General features: G+C 44.2%; 1 protein-coding gene across 5 annotated transcripts in view; it reads right to left on the bottom strand.

The window, feature by feature from the left end:
• tdrd3 (tudor domain containing 3) overlaps positions 1-9,604 on the bottom strand; it is a 59,755-nt gene extending 50,151 nt beyond the window's left edge. For 2 of the 5 annotated variants that reach the window (XM_031820799.1, XM_031820801.1), the window contains exons 1-4: positions 9,377-9,603; positions 7,653-7,737; positions 5,507-5,572; positions 1,272-1,432 (exon numbers count right to left, since the gene is read on the bottom strand). In XM_031820799.1, the coding sequence (XP_031676659.1) occupies positions 1,272-1,432; positions 5,507-5,572; positions 7,653-7,737; positions 9,377-9,414 (350 nt within the window). In that variant the 5' untranslated portion in view covers positions 9,415-9,603. Of the gene's footprint in view, positions 1-1,271; positions 1,433-5,506; positions 5,573-7,652; positions 7,738-9,376 lie in introns of those variants that run through there. The other 3 variants (XM_031820803.1, XM_031820800.1, XM_031820804.1) reach the window with 3 other exon arrangements.
• Positions 9,605-19,798: the final 10,194 nt, after the last annotated feature.

The raw sequence follows: 19,798 nt of genomic DNA, 5'->3' as shown, positions 1-19,798 counted from the left end.
TCAGTAGCTGATCTTGTTCCTGTGGCCGTACTCATCATGTATCTCCGAGTAGCAGTGCTGATCTACGGTCAGATCACCCCTGTCTATTTACTCTTATTCATGGAGATTTAAAAGACAATAAACTGATCTGAAATCAGCACCTCCTACTCTATGGAGATTGATACAAGCGACCTCTGAGTTTAGCCTGGTGTTTAAGAAGTAGATGTTCCTTACCTGATCAATCAAACTGATTAGCCTGGTGTTTAAAGTAGCTAATCAAATCAGATTAGCCTGGTGTTTAAAGTAGCTAATCAATCAGATTAGCATGGTGTTTAAAGTAGCTGATCAATCAGATTAGCCTGGTGTTTAAAGTAGCTAATCAATCAGATTAGCCTGGTGTTTAAAGTAGCTAATCAATCAGATTAGCCTGGTGTTTAAAGTAGCTAATCAATCAGATTAGCCTGGTGTTTAAAGTAGCTAATAAAATCAGATTAGCCTGGTGTTTAAAGTAGCTAATAAAATCAGATTAGCCTGGTGTTTAAAGTAGCTAATCAATCAGATTAGCCTGGTGTTTAAAGTAGCTAATCAATCAGATTAGCCTGGTGTTTAAAGTAGCTAATCAATCAGATTAGCCTGGTGTTTAAAGTAGCTAATCAATCAGATTAGCCTGGTGTTTAAAGTAGCTAATCAATCAAACGGATTAATTAATTGATCTGGGAAAGGTGTTTGAACTACTAGTTGTTCTCTACCTGATCTGGGACAGGTATTTGAACTAGTAGTTGTTCTCTACCTGATCTGGGACAGGTGTGTGAACTAGCTGTTCTCTACCTGATCTGGGACAGGCGTGTGAACTAGTTGTTCTCTACCTGATCTGGGACAGGCGTGTGAACTAGTTGTTCTCTACCTGATCTGGGACAGGTCCTGAACTAGTTGTTCTCTACCTGATCTGGGACAGGTGTCTGAACTAGTTGTTCTCTACCTGATCTGGGACAGGTATGTGAACTAGTTGTTCTCTACCTGATCTGGGACAGGTGTGTGAACTAGTTGTTCTCTACCTGATCCGGGACAGGTGTATGAACTAGTTGTTCTCTACCTGATCTGGGACAGGTGGGTGAACTAGTTGTTCTCTACCTGATCTGGGACAGGTATGTGAACTAGTTGTTCTCTACCTGATCTGGGACAGGTGTATGAACTAGTAGTTGTTCTCTACCTGATCTGGGACAGGTGTATGAACTAGTAATTGTTCTCTACCTGATCTGGGACAGGTGTGTGAACTAGTAGTTGTTCTCTACCTGATCTGGGACAGGTGGGTGAACTCGATGCCCACAGCGTTGGTGTGTCCGTCTGTCATCTGCAGCCTCAGCATCCTGGGGGCTCCCTGAGACTCCTCGTTGTCCTTGGGAGCCGAGACGTTCCTCACCTTCTGAACCTGCAGCACACATGGACCGTCCAACTGAGGGTGGGTACGGGGTGAGGAAAAGATGAAAGACAACGGTCGTGTTAATTAGGGCACACACGGACCGTCCAACTGAGGGAGGGTACGGGTGAGGAAAAGATGAAAGACAACGGTCGTGTTAATTAGGGCACACATGGACCCTCCAACTGAGGGTGGGTACAGGGTGAGGAAAAGATGAAAGACAATGGTCGTGTTAATTAGGGCACACACGGACCGTCCAACTGAGGGTGGGTACGGGTGAGGAAAAGATGAAAGACAACGGTCGTGTTAATTAGGGCACACACGGACCCTCCAACTGAGGGTGGGTACAGGGTGAGGAAAAGATGAAAGACAACGGTCGTGTTAATTAGGGCACACATGGACCCTCCAACTGAGGGTGGGTACAGGGTGATGAAAAGATGAAAGACAACGGTCGTGTTAATTAGGGCACACACGGACCCTCCAACTGAGGGTGGGTACAGGGTGAGGAAAAGATGAAAGACAACGGTCGTGTTAATTAGGGCACACACGGACCGTCCAACTGAGGGTGGGTACAGGGTGATGAAAAGATGAAAGACAACGGTCGTGTTAATTAGGGCACACACGGACCGTCCAACTGAGGGTGGGTACAGGGTGATGAAAAGATGAAAGACAGCGGTCGTGTTAATTAGGGCACACTGTAGCAAAAACCTTTTTTTACAGCCAGAGAGAGGGGTCCGTATTCATTAGGCACCAAACGGATCAAAACAGACAAAGCGAGAGGGGAGCTGAACTTGTCCAATAAGGACATTTTTTTCGCTCCGGTGTGTCCTAATGCCAGGGTTTGTAGCAGTAAAGACATCAGCCTTGTAACCACGAACTGGCAAACAACGTCACCAGATGGTTCCAGCTTCAATAACTGCTCCTCTGGGATGAATAAAGTTGATTGAATTGAGCCCCTTAGGTCTGATGAAACAAAAATACAACTGTTTGGCCATAATGACCATCGTTATGTTTGGAGAAAAAAGGGGGAGGCTTGCAAGCCGAAGAACACCATCCCAACCGTGAAGCACAGAGGTGACAGCATCATGTTGTGGGGGTGCTTTGCTGCAGGAGGGGCTGGTGCACTTTACAAAATAGTTGGCATCTTGAGGCAAGAAAATGATGTGGATATGTTGAAGCAACATCTCAAGACATCAGTCAGGAAGTTAAAGCTTGGTTGCAAATGGGTCTTCCAAATGGACAATGACCCCAAGCATACTTCCAAAGTTGTTGCAAAATGGCTTAAGGACAACAAAATCAAGGTATTGGAGTGGCCATCACAAAGCCCTGACCTCAATCCTATAGAAGATCTGTGGGCAGAACTGAAAAAGCATGTGCGAGCAAGGAGGCCTACAAACCTGACTCGGTTACACCAGCTCTGTCAGGAGGAATGGGCCAAAATTCACCCAACTTATGTGGGAAGCTTGTGGAAGGCTACCCGAAACATTTGACCCAAGTTAAACAATGTAAAGGCAATGCTACCAAATACTAATTGAGTGTATGTAAACTTCTGACCCACTGGGAATGTGATGAAAGAAATAAAAGCTGAAATAAATCATTCTCTCTACTATTATTCTGACATTTCACATTCTTAAAATAAAGTGGTGATCCTACCTGACCTAAGACAGGAAATTTTTGCTAGGATGTACCTGACCTTCCTTAACGCTGATATACCTGACCTTCCTTAGCGGCCATGTACCTGACCTCCCTTACCGGCCATGTACCTGACCTCCCTTAGCGGCCATGTACCTGACCTCCCTTACCGGCCATGTACCTGACCTTCCTTAACGGCCATGTACCTGACCCTCCCTTACCGGCCATGTACCTGACCTCCCTTACCAGCCATGTACCTGACCTCCCTTACCAGCCATGTACCTGACCTTCCTTAACACTGAAGTACCGTTAAACAGAGTGTGTTTGTTCTTCAGGTCCATGCTGTAAACAGAGAAGTGGCAACTAAAGAGCCATAAAGAAATAACACGACTCAGATGGTTCTTTTCACAGCTCTGGTTCTGATTCCCTCGTTTACATTCAACTGAGGTTTACACGTCCCAATTTAAATAGTTTCTGGGCTCCAAGAGCTGGCATTCTGCGGCATATTCAATCACCTCTTTGTAAATGCAGTACATATTAATCGCAGTCTAGTGATAACCAACTCTGGGAAAAGAGCAGAGATAATAATAACTTAATGCAGACAGACTGAGAAATTCTGAATCCTCAGCATTGATGGCGCTTCCCCTGTTAGACTAATGCAGAGTGGGAGTTGTACTTACCTGAAAGGAGTGCAATATCTTATACAGAGCCTAAGGAGGACCGTGGGTTATTATCTCTCTGAGGACCGTGGGTTATTATCTCTCTGAGGACCGTGGGTTATTGGCTCTCTGAGGACCGTGGGTTATTAGCTCTCTGAGGACCGTGGGTTATTAGCTCTCTGAGCTTTAGGAGGAATGTGGGTTATTAGCTATCTGAGGACCGTGGGTTATTAGCTCTCTGAGCTTTAGGAGGACCGTGGGTTATTAGCTCTCAGAGCTTTAGGAGGGCCGTGGTTTATTAGCTCTCTGAGCTTTAGGAGGACCGTGGGTTATTAGCTCTCTGAGCTTTAGGAGGACTGCGGGTTATTAGCTATCTGAGGACCGTGGGTTATTAGCTATCTGAGCTTTAGGAGGACCGTGGGTTATTAGCTCTCTGAGCTTTAGGAGGACCGTGGTTTATTAGCTCTCTGAGCTTTAGGAGGACCGTGGGTTATTAGCTCTCTGAGCTTTAGGAGGACTGCGGGTTATTAGCTATCTGAGGACCGTGGGTTCTTAGCTCTCTGAGGACCGCGGGTTATTAGCTCTCTGAGCTTTAGGAGGACAGTGGGTTATTAGCTCTCAGCTTTAGGAGGACCGTGGGTTATTAGCTCTCTGAGCTTTAGGAGGACCGTGGGTTATTAGCTCTCTGAGCTTTAGGAGGACCGTGGGTTATTAGCTCTCAGCTTTAGGAGGACCGTGGGTTATTAGCTCTCTGAGCTTTAGGAGGACCGTGGGTTATTAGCTCTCTGAGCTTTAGGAGGACCGTGGGTTATTAGCTCTCAGCTTTAGGAGGACCGTGGGTTATTAGCTCTCTGAGCTTTAGAAGGACCGTGGGTTATTAGATCTCTGAGCTTTAGGAGGAACGTGGGTTATTAGATTTCTGAGCTTTAGGAGGACCGTGGGTTATTAGATCTCTGAGCTTTAGGAGGACCGTGGGTTATTAGCTCTCTGAGCTGTAGGAGGACCGTGGGTTATTAGCTCTCTGAGCTTTAGGAGGACCGTGGGTTATTAGCTCTCTGAGCTTTAGGAGGATCGTGGGTTATTAGCTCTCTGAGCTGTAGGAGGACCGTGGGTTATTAGATCTCTGAGCTTTAGGAGGACCGTGGGTTATTAGCTCTCTGAGGACCGCGGGTAATTAGCTCTCTGAGCTTTAGAAGGACCGCGGTCAGAGAGCTAATTACCCGCGGTCCTCAGAGAGCTAATAACCCTCGGTCCTCCTACAGCTCAGAGAGCTAATAACCCACGGTCTGGGTAATTAGCTCTCTTTGCTTTAAAAGGACCGTGGGTTATTTGCTCACATACAAATTCATTAATTAATTCATTATCCCCCTCGTTATCATCTGTGGCTTTTTCTCAGTAGAACTCAGTGCAACTCCCCACATGGCTGAAGGAAGGAATGAAGGCATTTTAAAGCTGGTGTGACAGAGACATCTAGTGGCCTTTGGAAGTAGTGCATTTTTCTGTCTTTCTCAAACGTGCATAGGACAGTGTAACCAACAGGGTATCAAACCCGGGTCAGGTGCATGTTGTTTTCAAGGCTGAGATAAATAGCCCACTGAGCTAAAGCCTAGGAATTAGCTTTCTATGTAGCCATGTGTCTTCAGCATGGTTACTCACCATAGCAGTCTAGCTTGACTAACCTCCATCCACTATTAGACAATCCTGTTGGTTCGAACTTAGTTTTTCTTCTGTATACATATCTGTGCTAACACACACACACACACACACACACACACACACACACACACACACACACACACACACACACACACCGCCTCACCTTCTCCACCCGGCCACTGTTGATGTCCGCAGGGAGAAACTTCCTGCCAATAGGCCTCAGGTCACTCTGTAGAGATAGTCACAGAGACAGGGGGGGGGGGGAGAGATAAGCAACACTTATCCCAACCAACATATTAGGCAGACAATGAGATGACCTGTAGTAAACCTCGAGATGCATAATTGAAAAGCAATGTAGAGAAACCTGTTTTGAAAGCACTGGCGAATATTGGCTTGAATCTTGATTCTCCACACGTCTCTCAGAGTGGGCAAGAGCACACCACTAGTCACGGACATCAAAAACTATTGGATTGGTTTTAGTCTGATTAGTCTGATTGGGGCGGCAGGGTAGCCTAGTGGTTAGAGTGTTGGACTAGTAACTGGAAGGTTGCAAGTTCAAACCCCCGAGCTGACAAGGTACAAATCTGTTGTTCTGCCCCTGAACAGGCCCAGGCCGTCATTGAAAATAAGAATTTGTTCTTAACTGACTTGCCTAGTTAAATAAAGGTTAAAGTAAAACTGTAATGTACAATGAATTGGTACAGACAGCCAGACGTGTACAAATGTTCCTTACAAGCCAGAATGTTTAATACAATGACATTTGAACTTACTCTCCCCGTTTGTCTCTTCCCCTGCTTAGACTAAATATCCACAGGAAGGTATTGTTTACCTGACATCGTAGAGAGCCAGTAGGTATGTGGTTTGGTACTGAGGTAAAGTGAGTTTTATATTGGATATTTGGATTCCAATCTTTAAAAAAATTTAAAAAAATCAGAATATACCATTTTCATTGTCACGGCATACTTGGTTCAATCGCTGTTGACAGAATATACCATTTTCATTGTCACGGCATGCTTGGTTCAATCGCTGTTGACAGAATATACCATTTTCATTGTCACGGCATGCTTGGTTCAATCGCTGTTGATAGAATATACCATTTTCATTGTCACAGCATACTTGGTTCAATAGCTGTTGACAGAATATACCATTTTCATTGTCACGGCATACTTGGTTCAATCGCTGTTGACAGAATATACCATTTTCATTGTCACGGCATGCTTGGTTCAATCGCTGTTGATAGAATATACCATTTTCATTGTCACAGCATACTTGGTTCAATAGCTGTTGATAGAATATACAATTTTCATTGTCACGGCATACTTGGTTCAATAGCTGTTGATAGAATATACCATTTTCATTGTCTCGGCATACTTTGTTCAATCGCTGTTGACAGAATATACCATTTTCATTGTCACGGCATGCTTGGTTCAATCGCTGTTGATAGAATATACAATTTTCATTGTCACGGCATACTTGGTTCAATAGCTGTTGATAGAATATACCATTTTCATTGTCTCGGCATACTTGGTTCAATCGCTATTGACGAGAGATTCTGGGCTTTGAACACACTAAAAAGTCACTTAAAACAATGACTTTCCTGTGGAGATTTTGTCTCAAATTTAGAGCAGCGGAAGGACAAACCACACAAACCCCCGGTAGAGTCAAACTTTACATGTCAATTTAATCAACATTCTGGCTTGTAAAGTAACATTAACACCATTGTGCTCACAAATGGCCCAGAGGCTGTCTATACCAATTAAGTGTGTATTACGGCCTGATTATTCAGACTAGATTTTTATTTTTTTATTTTACCTTTATTTAACTAGGCAAGTCAGTTATTCTTATTTTCAATGACGGCCTGGGAACAGTGGGTTAACTGCCTGTTCAGGGGCAGAACGACAGATTTGTACCTTGTCAGCTCGGGGGTTTGAACTTGCAACCTTCCGGTTACTAGTCCAACTCTCTAACCACTAGGCTACCTGCCGCCCCAGATTGTTGTAAAGCATTGGCTGGAGGCACGGGGGAAGTGTGCAAGTACAAACAATGGTGGAGAATTGGAATCCAGCCATATTAGTGTGACTTTCATTTATCTGACATACCGGCAAAACATTCAATAAGCAATATTCAAAGCAATGTAGAGGAATCTGTTTTACACAAACCTGTTTAAATGAGGTCGACTGTAAGCACAACGTCTCTTTTCTACTCAAACCCCTGGGGTCAGTTAAATGTACATCTACACAGGTGAAAGGGGGAAACTTTTTTTTTTGTTGGTATACTAGAAGAGAGATGTGAGAATACTAGCTACTTACATTGAGTGCAATGCGAATAATGTAATTAGCTGAGGGGTTCTCAGAAGTGCCTTTCAACTCCTCTATTCCTTCGTCTGTAAGGTACCTGTGTAGGAGGTCAACCAAAAGAGAGGGCTCACATATCAGTGGCGTAACCAATGCACTGTGGTTATTAAACAACAACACTCCAGCTAGCCACAGTGAACAAACACATTGAAAATCAAAAGCTAGCCAGCCAACTCGCATATCACTCGAGTGTACTTAAATAACATAGCTAACAACTGACTAGCAGATCAACTTTGAAGATATATTAATAGCTAGCTACAGTAATGTAGAGCTAGCTAGCTACAGTACAGTAATGTAGAGCTAGCTACAGTAATGTAATGTATTGCTAGCTAGCTACAGTACAGTAGTGTAGAGCTAGCTACAGTACAGTAATGTAAAGCTAGCTACAGTAATGTAATGTATTGCTAGCTACAGTAATGTAATGTATTTCTAGCTAGCTAAAGTAATGTATTGCTAGCTAACTACAGTACAGTAATGTATTGCTAGCTAGCTACAGTACAGTAATGTATTGCTAGCTAGCTACAGTACAGTAATGTATTGCTAGCTAGCTACAGTACAGTAATGTATTGCTAGCTAGCTACAGTACAGTAGTGTAGAGCTAGCTACAGTACAGTAGTGTAGAGCTAGCTACAGTACAGTAATGTAGAGCTAGCTACAGTACAGTAATGTAGAGCTAGCTAGCTACAGTACATTCATGTATTGCTAGCTAGCTACAGTACAGTAGTGTAGAGCTAGCTACAGTACAGTAGTGTAGAGCTAGCTACAGTACAGTAGTGTAGAGCTAGCTACAGTACAGTAATGTATTGCTAGCTACAGTACAGTAATGTATTGCTAGCTACAGTACAGTGGTGTAGAGCTAGCTACAGTACAGTAATGTATTGCTAGCTACAGTACAGTAGTGTAGAGCTAGCTACAGTACAGTAGTGTAGAGCTAGCTACAGTACAGTAATGTATTGCTAGCTACAGTACAGTAGTGTAGAGCTAGCTACAGTACAGTAATGTATTGCTAGCTACAGTACAGTAGTGTAGAGCTAGCTACAGTACAGTAATGTATTGCTAGCTACAGTACAGTAGTGTAGAGCTAGCTACAGTACAGTAGTGTAGAGCTAGCTACAGTACAGTAATGTATTGCTAGCTACAGTACAGTAGTGTAGAGCTAGCTACAGTACAGTAATGTATTGCTAGCTACAGTACAGTAGTGTAGAGCTAGCTACAGTACAGTAATGTATTGCTAGCTACAGTACAGTAGTGTAGAGCTAGCTACAGTACAGTAGTGTAGAGCTAGCTACAGTACAGTAATGTATTGCTAGCTACAGTACAGTAGTGTAGAGCTAGCTACAGTACAGTAATGTATTGCTAGCTACAGTACAGTAATGTAGAGCTAGCTAGCTACAGTACATTCATGTATTGCTAGCTAGCTACAGTACAGTAATGTATTGCTAGGTAGCTACTAAGCTTCAAATGAGCATACACGGCCTTGTTAGTTAGCATATCAAAGCTAAACATGCTAAAATGTTTAGTCCGTAGGCCAGAAATGTCATAGATCTATCTACATTATCACAGGCATCACAGTATGTGAGATCCTAAATGAGGTGTTAACTAGAAAAGCTAAAGCTATGCTAGCAAAGTGAACGTGTAATGTAGCTAGCTAGCTAGCACATTAGCCACAAGCTACCCACCAGCCTTCTTTAGTGAGGGCTAAGTTGATTTCAGCCATTTTCTTTCAAATAAAAAAAATAAAGTATCAAATGCAAATATAGTCGATGAACTATTTAATTTGTGGATTATCCATTGTTTTTTTAATCTTTAATAATTAGTCCGATAATCAATGAGTTTAGCCGGATATTTTTAGCGTTTTGCCGGACTAAAAACAAATGACCTCCCGTTGGAAGAGACGTCAAAGTTGAATCTGATACTCGTCGGCAAAGAGGGAAGGAAGAAAAACAGCAGCCCCAGTGGCAAAGACAGTCACTACATCTCCGGTGCTTTTATCAATCCAATGATCTATCTACTACACTCTGTGAAATATAATAATATTAGTTTCAATTCACCTTTATTTAACCAGGGAGGCAAGTTGAGAACAAGTTCTCATTTACAATTGCGACCTGGCCAAGATAAAGCATAGCAGTTCCATGTATACAACAACACAGAGTTACACATGGACTAATACAAACATACAAGTCAATAAGACTGGTTTTAATGTCTATGGTCACTGACTGCAAAGAGGCCTGGGGTTGAGTCCCGGGTCGGTCTGCACCCAGAATTAGCTACAACGTTCTTCTGCATTAATTTAGGTCGAACACCTTGCATACCCTACTTTAGGAACAGCTAGGCCTATATAACGAAAGAGAATTTTAGAATTAGGGGTTAACTAATAATCCAGTAGAATGCATGGGTAAAATCACTGGGGAAGCCAAGCCAGAAAAAAAGACACATTACAACCTGCATGTTGTGATAATTGCGTTGTTTCCTCTACAATCTGTTAGTTCATATGTCTCTATAACCTGTTAGTTCATATGCCTCTATAACCTGTTAGATGATATGCCTCAATAACCTGTTAGTTCATATGCCTCAATAACCTGTTAGTTCATATGCCTCAATAACCTGTTAGTTCATTTGTCTCTATAACCTGTTAGTTCATATGTCTCTATAACCTGTTAGTTCATATGCCTCTATAACCTGTTAGATGATATGCCTCAATAACCTGTTAGTTCATATGCCTCTATAACCTGTTAGTTCATATGCCTCAATAACCTGTTAGTTCATTTGTCTCTATAACCTGTTAGTTCATATGCCTCTACAACCTGTTAGTTCATATGTCTCTATAACCTGTTAGTTCATATGCCTCTATAACCTGTTAGTTCATATGCCTCAATAACCTGTTAGTTCATTTGTCTCTATAACCTGTTAGTTCATATGTCTCTACAACCTGTTAGTTCATATGTCTCTATAACCTGTTAGTTCATATGTCTCTATAACCTGTTAGATGATATGCCTCTATAACCTGTTAGATGACATGCCTCAATAACCTGTTAGTTCATATGTCTCTATAACCTGTTAGATGATATGCCTCAATAACCTTTTAATGACAATTCAGGCATTCCAGAATGTAATTTTACTCTTTACTTTGCATATAAAATGAAAGAGAGAGAGAAAAGTTTAATGTTAATATAAATATATATATTTGTATTCATTAGTAATAATTGACTTTTAACACATTTTTCTATAATAACACCAGTACCGGAAACACCAGTGACAAATCTTCAGAGGATATAGAATATTTAAAATGGAGGACACAGTAGCTCAAACAAGACTTCTTAAGTTGTAAATTAATGAAAATCACGTGATTGGATCAATTATTTTAATCAAATTTCCTTTTCACCTTTTACTATAAACTGTGTAACACCCAGAGACACATCTAAAAGCTTCGCATGAAATTACCAAATTAGTAGTCAAATTGCTTAACATGTGACGAAAAAGTGCAGACTCACGATGTGCTTTTCAAAACAGCCCGCCTAAGATATATAAAAAATAATAATTTGCAATATAACAAACAAATATGTTTTATTAACAATAAAACACTTAAATTAAAAGTGAAACATATATTGTGTCATTATTTAATATTTCTAGGTGTTTTCTCCTGGTAGTTAAGGTGGGACAGGAAAGACACCATTCTTGTATAATGACCTTCATCATATATAGACTGAGGCTTGTGGTTAGACCTGTAACAGGTTAATAATGGATGTAACATTGCTGTCTCAGATGGGTGCTTTACCCGAACACATGCTCCCTGCCCCGTGGCTATGCAAGGTGTCAATCACAGGGGTTCGGGGGGCAGCCGGTGTGCCCGACAGCCTCCTCGACTCAATCTGTGCATTAGGCTACATTCACACACTAATAATGCTAGGCATATGGAAGAGTAGGAAGTGTAGGGTGTGTAGGAAGTGTAGGAAGTGTAGGAAGTGTATGGAAGTGTAGGAAGTGTAGGAAGTGTAGGAAGTGTATGGAAGTGTAGGAAGTGTAGGAAGTGTAGGAAATGTAGGAAGTGTAGGAAGTGTATGGAAGTGTAGGAAGTGTAGGAAGTGTATGGAAGTGTAGGAAGTGTAGGAAGTGTATGGAAGTGTAGGAAGTGTAGGAAATGTAGGAAGTGTATGGAAGTGTAGGAAGTGTAGGAAGTGTAGGAAGTGTAGGAAATGTAGGAAGTGTATGGAAGTGTAGGAAGTGTAGGAAGTGTATGGAAGTGTAGGAAGTGTAGGAAGTGTATGGAAGCGTAGGAAGTGTAGGAATTGTAGGAAGTGTATGGAAGTGTAGGAAGTGTAGGAAATGTAGGAAGTGTATGAAAGTGAAGGAAGTGTATGGAAGTGAAGGAAGTGTAGGAAGTGTATGAAAGTGTAGGAAGTGTAGGAAGTGTATGGAAGTGTAGGAAGTGTAGGAAGTGTATGGAAGTGTAGGAAGTGTAGGAAATGTAGGAAGTGTATGGAAGTGTAGGAAGTGTAGGAAGTGTAGGAAATGTAGGAAGTGTATGAAAGTGAAGGAAGTGTATGGAAGTGAAGGAAGTGTAGGAAGTGTATGAAAGTGTAGGAAGTGTAGGAAGTGTAGGAAGTGTAGGAAGTGTATGGAAGTGTAGGAAGTGTAGGAAGTGTATGGAAGTGTATGAAAGTGTATGGAAGTGTAGGAAGTGTAGGAAGTGTATGGAAGTGTATGGAAGTGTAGGAAGTGTAGGAAGTGTAGGAAGTGTATGGAAGTATATGAAGTGAAGGAAGTGTATGGAAGTGTATGGAAGTGTATGAAGTGTATGGAGGTGTAGGAAGTGTAGGCCTACATAAAACACCATGCCGCTACACACAGATTTGTAAATGAATCTTCCGTTTGGACATAGAGGCTAGGCCCAGCTGTGGACTCTTTATAACATGCAAGGTGTTGGCATACGCAGGGAATTGAGGATATAACATCGTAGCGCATTTGAAGGGCAGCCTGACAGGGATGATGTATGCAACTCCATGTGTTCACATTCAGCGACAGCACCAAGAGGATAAACTCCATGTCTTCACATTCAGCGACAGTACCAAGAGGATAAACTCCATTCGGTGTCCAGGCAACACATCATATGGCCATTAGAATGTTAGTCCTAGGACTATAGCATTGCTTTGGGGATACCTGGAGTGTGTGTGTGTGTGTGTGTGTGTGTAACTTTGCCATCGTTTATCAAACTAATAAAACCATTCGTCCCGGCAAAGGGACGGCGCCCTGTTTGAATCAATTCCATGAGAAATAGTGACAGGCACAGTACCCTCCATTAATATTGGCACCCGGTGGCATGTACAGTGCCCTCCATTAATATTGGCACCCAGTGACATGCACAGAGCCCTCCATTAATATTGGCACCCAGTGACAGGCACAGAGCCCTCCATTAATATTGGCACCCATTGACATGCACAGAGCCCTCCATTAATATTGGCACCCAGTGACATGCACAGTGCCCTCCATTAATATTGGCACCCAGTGACATGCACAGTGCCCTCCATTAATATTGGCACCCAGTGACATGCACAGTGCCCTCCATTAATATTGGCACCCAGTGACATGCACAGTGCCCTCCATTAATATTGGCACCCAGTGACATGCACAGTGCCCTCCACTAATATTGGCACCCAGTGACAGGCACAGTACCCTCCATTAATATTGGCACCCAGTGACAGGCACAGTGCCCTCCACTAATATTGGCACCCAGTGACAGGCACAGAGCCCTCCATTAATATTGGCACCCAGTGACATGCACAGTGCCCTCCACTAATATTGGCACCCAGTGACAGGCACAGTGCCCTCCATTAATATTGGCACCCAGTGACATGCACAGTGCCCTCCATTAATATTGGCACCCAGTGACATGCACAGTGCCCTCCATTAATATTGGCACCCAGTGACATGCACAGTGCCCTCCACTAATATTGGCACCCAGTGACATGTACAGTACCCTCCACTAATATTGGCACCCAGTGACATGTACAGTACCCTCCACTAATATTGGCACCCAGTGACATGCACAGTGCCCTCCACTAATATTGGCACCCAGTGACATGTACAGTACCCTCCACTAATATTGGCACCCAGTGACATGTACAGTACCCTCCACTAATATTGGCACCCAGTGACATGCACAGTGCCCTCCACTAATATTGGCACCCAGTGACATGTACAGTACCCTCTACTAATATTGGCACCCAGTGACATGCACAGTACCCTCCATTAATATTGGCACCCAGTGAGAGGCACAGTACCCTCCACTAATATTGGCACCCAGTGACATGTACAGTACCCTCCACTAATATTGGCACCCAGTGACATGCACAGTACCCTCCATTAATATTGGCACCCAGTGACATGCACAGTGCCCTCCATTAATATTGGCACCCAGTGACATGCACAGTGCCCTCCATTAATATTGGCACCCAGTGACATGCACAGTGCCCTCCATTAATATTGGCACCCAGTGACATGCACAGTGCCCTCCATTAATATTGGCACCCAGTGACATGCACAGTGTTCTCCATTAATATTGGCACCCAGTGACATGTACAGTGCTCTCCACTAATATTGGCACCCAGTGACATGCACAGTACCCTCCACTAATATTGGCACCCAGTGACATGTACAGTACCCTCCACTAATATTGGCACCCAGTGACATGCACAGTGCCCTCCACTAATATTGGCACCCAGTGACATGTACAGTACCCTCCACTAATATTGGCACCCAGTGACATGCACAGTACCCTCCATTAATATTGGCACCCAGTGAGAGGCACAGTACCCTCCACTAATATTGGCACCCAGTGACATGTACAGTACCCTCCACTAATATTGGCACCCAGTGACATGCACAGTACCCTCCATTAATATTGGCACCCAGTGACATGCACAGTGCCCTCCATTAATATTGGCACCCAGTGACATGCACAGTGCCCTCCATTAATATTGGCACCCAGTGACATGCACAGTGCCCTCCATTAATATTGGCACCCAGTGACATGCACAGTGCCCTCCATTAATATTGGCACCCAGTGACATGCACAGTGTTCTCCATTAATATTGGCACCCAGTGACATGTACAGTGCTCTCCACTAATATTGGCACCCAGTGACATGTACAGTACCCTCCACTAATATTGGCACCCAGTGACATGCACAGTGCCCTCCATTAATATTGGCACCCAGTGACATGCACAGTGCCCTCCATTAATATTGGCACCCAGTGACATGCACAGTGCTCTCCACTAATATTGGCACCCAGTGACATGCACAGTACCCTCCATTAATATTGGCACCCAGTGACATGCACAGTGCCCTCCATTAATATTGGCACCCAGTGACATGTACAGTGCCCTCCACTAATATTGGCACCCAGTGACATGCACAGTGCTCTCCACTAATATTGGCACCCAGTGACATGCACAGTGCTCTCCACTAATATTGGCACCCAGTGACAGGCACAGTGCTCTCCACTACTATTGGCACCCAGTGACAGGCACAGTACCCTCCATTAATATTGGCACCCAGTGACATGTACAGTGCCCTCCACTAATATTGGCACCCAGTGACATGCACAGTGCTCTCCACTAATATTGGCACCCAGTGACATGCACAGTGGTCTCCACTAATATTGGCACCCAGTGACAGGCACAGTACCCTCCACTAATATTGGCACCCAGTGACATGCACAGTGCTCTCCATTAATATTGGCACCCAGTGACATGCACAGTGCTCTCCACTAATATTGGCACCCAGTGACATGCACAGTGCTCTCCACTAATATTGGCACCCAGTGACATGCACAGTGCTCTCCACTAATATTGGCACCCAGTGACAGGCACAGTACCCTCCACTAATATTGGCACCCAGTGACATGTACAGAGCCCTCCATTAATATTGGCACCCAGTGACATGCACAGTGCCCTCCATTAATATTGGCACCCAGTGACATGCACAGTGCTCTCCACTAATATTGGCACCCAGTGACATGCACAGTGTTCTCCACTAATATTGGCACCCAGTGACATGCACAGTGCTCTCCACTAATATTGGCACCCAGTGACATGCACAGTGCTCTCCACTAATATTGGCACCCAGTGACATGCACAGTGCTCTCCACTAATATTGGCACCCAGTGACATGCACAGTGCTCTCCACTAATATTGGCACCCAGTGACATGCACAGTGCTCTCCACTAATATTGGCACCCAGTGACAGGCACAGTGCCCTCCACTAATATTGGCACCCAGTGACAGGCACAGTGCTCTCCACTAATATTGGCACCCAGTGACATGTACAGTACCCTCCACTAATATTGGCACCCAGTGACATGCACAGTACCCTCCACTAATATTGGCACCCAGTGACAGGCACAGTACCCTCCACTAATATTGGCACCCAGTGACATGTACAGTACCCTCCATTAATATTGGCACCCAGTGACATGTACAGTACCCTCCATTAATATTGGCACCCAGTGACATGTACAGTACCCTCCACTAATATTGGCACCCAGTGACATGTACAGTACCCTCCATTAATATTGGCACCCAGTGACATGCACAGTACCCTCCACTAATATTGGCACCCAGTGACATGTACAGTACCCTCCATTAATATTGGCACCCAGTGACATGTACAGTACCCTCCACTAATATTGGCACCCAGTGACATGCACAGTACCCTCCATTAATATTGGCACCCAGTGACATGCACAGTGCTCTCCACTAATATTGGCACCCAGTGACATGCACAGTGCTCTCCACTAATATTGGCACCCAGTGACATGCACAGTGCTCTCCACTAATATTGGCACCCAGTGACATGCACAGTGCTCTCCACTAATATTGGCACCCAGTGACAGGCACAGTGCCCTCCACTAATATTGGCACCCAGTGACAGGCACAGTGCTCTCCACTAATATTGGCACCCAGTGACAGGCACAGTGCCCTCCACTAATATTGGCACCCAGTGACAGGCACAGTGCCCTCCACTAATATTGGCACCCAGTGACATGTACAGTACCCTCCATTAATATTGGCACCCAGTGACATGTACAGTACCCTCCACTAATATTGGCACCCAGTGACAGGCACAGTGCCCTCCACTAATATTGGCACCCAGTGACATGCACAGTACCCTCCACTAATATTGGCACCCAGTGACATGCACAGTGCCCTCCACTAATATTGGCACCCAGTGACAGGCACAGTGCCCTCCACTAATATTGGCACCCAGTGACAGGCACAGTGCCCTCCACTAATATTGGCACCCAGTGACATGTACAGTACCCTCCACTAATATTGGCACCCAGTGACATGTACAGTACCCTCCACTAATATTGGCACCCAGTGACATGTACAGTACCCTCCATTAATATTGGCACCCAGTGACATGTACAGTACCCTCCATTAATATTGGCACCCAGTGACATGTACAGTACCCTCCATTAATATTGGCACCCAGTGACATGCACAGTGCTCTCCATTAATATTGGCACCCAGTGACATGCACAGTACCCTCCATTAATATTGGCACCCAGTGACATGCACAGTGCTCTCCATTAATATTGGCACCCAGTGACATGCACAGTGCTCTCCATTAATATTGGCACCCAGTGACATGCACAGTGCTCTCCATTAATATTGGCACCCAGTGACAGGCACAGTGCTCTCCATTAATATTGGCACCCAGTGACATGTACAGTACCCTCCACTAATATTGGCACCCAGTGACATGCACAGTGCTCTCCATTAATATTGGCACCCAGTGACAGGCACAGTGCCCTCCACTAATATTGGCACCCAGTGACATGCACAGTGCTCTCCACTAATATTGGCACCCAGTGACATGCACAGTGCTCTCCATTAATATTGGCACCCTTGGTAAATATGACCTGTAAATTTTTGTTATTTATTGTTTGTTCTCTTGGTCTTTCATTCAAAATATTTACAAAAATCTAACCTTTAATTAAAGTTAAATAATTGTAAGAAAAAAATGAATCCTTATCCTAAAACAAATATTTTTCTCAAATGTATGTGTGCCACAATTATTGGCACCCCTTCATTCAATACTTTGTGCAACCTCCCTTTGCCAAGATAACAGCTCTGAGTCTTCTCCTATAATGAGTAATGGGGTTGGAGAACGCATGGCAAGAGATCTGAGACCATTCCCCCATACAGAATCCCTCCAGATCCTTCAGATTCCCAGGTCCACGCTTGTGGACTATCCTCTTCAGCTCATCCCATAGGTTTTCTATGGGGTTTGGGTCAGGGGACTAGGAAGGCCATGGTAACACCTTGATTCTGTGGTCAGTGAATCATTTCTGTGTTGATTTTGAGGTGTGTTTTGGATCGTTGTCCTGCTGGAAGATTCAACCACGGCCCAGTTTAAGCTTCCTAGCAGAGGCAGTCAGGTGTTGATGTAATATCTGCTGGTACTTAATGGAGTCCATGATACCATGTATCCTAACAAGTTGTCCAGGGATTTTGGAAGAAAAAACAGCCCCACAACATCAAAGATCCACCACCATACTTCACAGTGGGGATGAGGTACTTTTCTGCAAGGCTATCTTTCTTTTGTCTTCGCCAAACCCACTTCTTGTGTTTGTTTACAAAAAGCTCCATTTTGGTCTCATCTGAACATAGAACCCGGTCCCATTGAAAGTCTATATTGGTCTCATCTGACCATAGAACCCGGTCCCATTGAAAGTCTATATTGGTCTCATCTGACCATAGAACCCGGTTCCATTGAAAGTCTATATTGGTCTCACCCGACCATAGAACCCGGTCCCATTGAAAGTCTATATTGGTCTCATCCGACCATAGAACCCGGTCCCATTGAAAGTCTATATTGGTCTCATCCGACCATAGAACCCGGTCCCATTGAAAGTCTATATTGGTCTCATCCGACCATAGAACCCGGTCCCATTGAAACTCTATATTGGTCTCATCCGACCATAGAACCCGGTCCCATTGAAACTCTATATTGGTCTCATCTGACCATAGAACCCGGTCCCATTGAAAGTCTATATTGGTCTCATCCGACCATAGAACCCGGTCCCATTGAAACTCTATGTTGGTCTCATCTGACCATAGAACCCGGTCCCATTGAAACTCTATATTGGTCTCATCTGACCATAGAACCCGGTCCCATTGAAAGTCTATATTGGTCTCATCTGACCATAGAACCCGGTCCCATTGAAAGTCTATATTGGTCTCATCTGACCATAGAACCCGGTTCCATTGAAAGTCTATATTGGTCTCATCTGACCATAGAACCCGGTCCCATTGAAACTCTATATTGATCTCATCTGACCATAGAACCCGGTCCCATTGAAACTCTATATTGGTCCCATCTGACCATAGAACCCGGTTCCATTGAAAGTCTATATTGGTCTCATCTGAACATAGAACCCGGTCCCATTGAAACTCTATATTGGTCTCATCCGACCATAGAACCTGGTCCCATTGAAAGTCTATATTGGTCTCATCTGAACATAGAACCCGGTCCCATTGAAAGTCTATATTGGTCTCATCCGACCATAGAACCTGGTCCCATTCTTCACACCAACATTTCTAGCATGGTTCAAAACCGTTATGTTGGATGCATGTCCAGGCCGACTCATCTGGACTTGGCATGGCTCAGTGTCAGTTTAGTCCAGGCCGACTCGTCTGGACTTGGCTTGGCTCAGTGTCAGCTTAGTCCAGGCCGACTCGTCTGGACTTGGCTTGGCTCAGTGTCAGCTTAGTCCAGGCCGACTCGCCTGGACTTGACATGGCTCAGTGTCAGTTTAGTCCAGGCCGACTCGTCTGGACTTGGCTTGGCTCAGTGTCAGCTTAGTCCAGGCCGACTCGTCTGGACAGTGTGTAAACTGCCATTGTGTTCTTATGTTCTGAGTTCCTACAGTACACCCTTAGAAAAAAAGGGTTCCAAAGGGGTTCTTCGGCTTTCTCCATAGGAGAAGCCTTTTTTGGTTCCAGGTAGAACTCTTTTTGGAAAGGGTTTTACATCATACCCAAAAGGGTTCTACCTGGAACTGAAATGGTTCTACCTGGAACCAAACAGGGTTCTT

This window comes from Oncorhynchus kisutch, unplaced genomic scaffold, assembly GCF_002021735.2.
Source record: "Oncorhynchus kisutch isolate 150728-3 unplaced genomic scaffold, Okis_V2 scaffold3667, whole genome shotgun sequence".
Taxonomy (NCBI): Eukaryota; Metazoa; Chordata; class Actinopteri; order Salmoniformes; family Salmonidae; genus Oncorhynchus; species Oncorhynchus kisutch.
The sequence above is the reverse complement of the archived record's forward strand: the minus strand, read 5'-3'. Positions and strand labels throughout refer to the sequence as shown.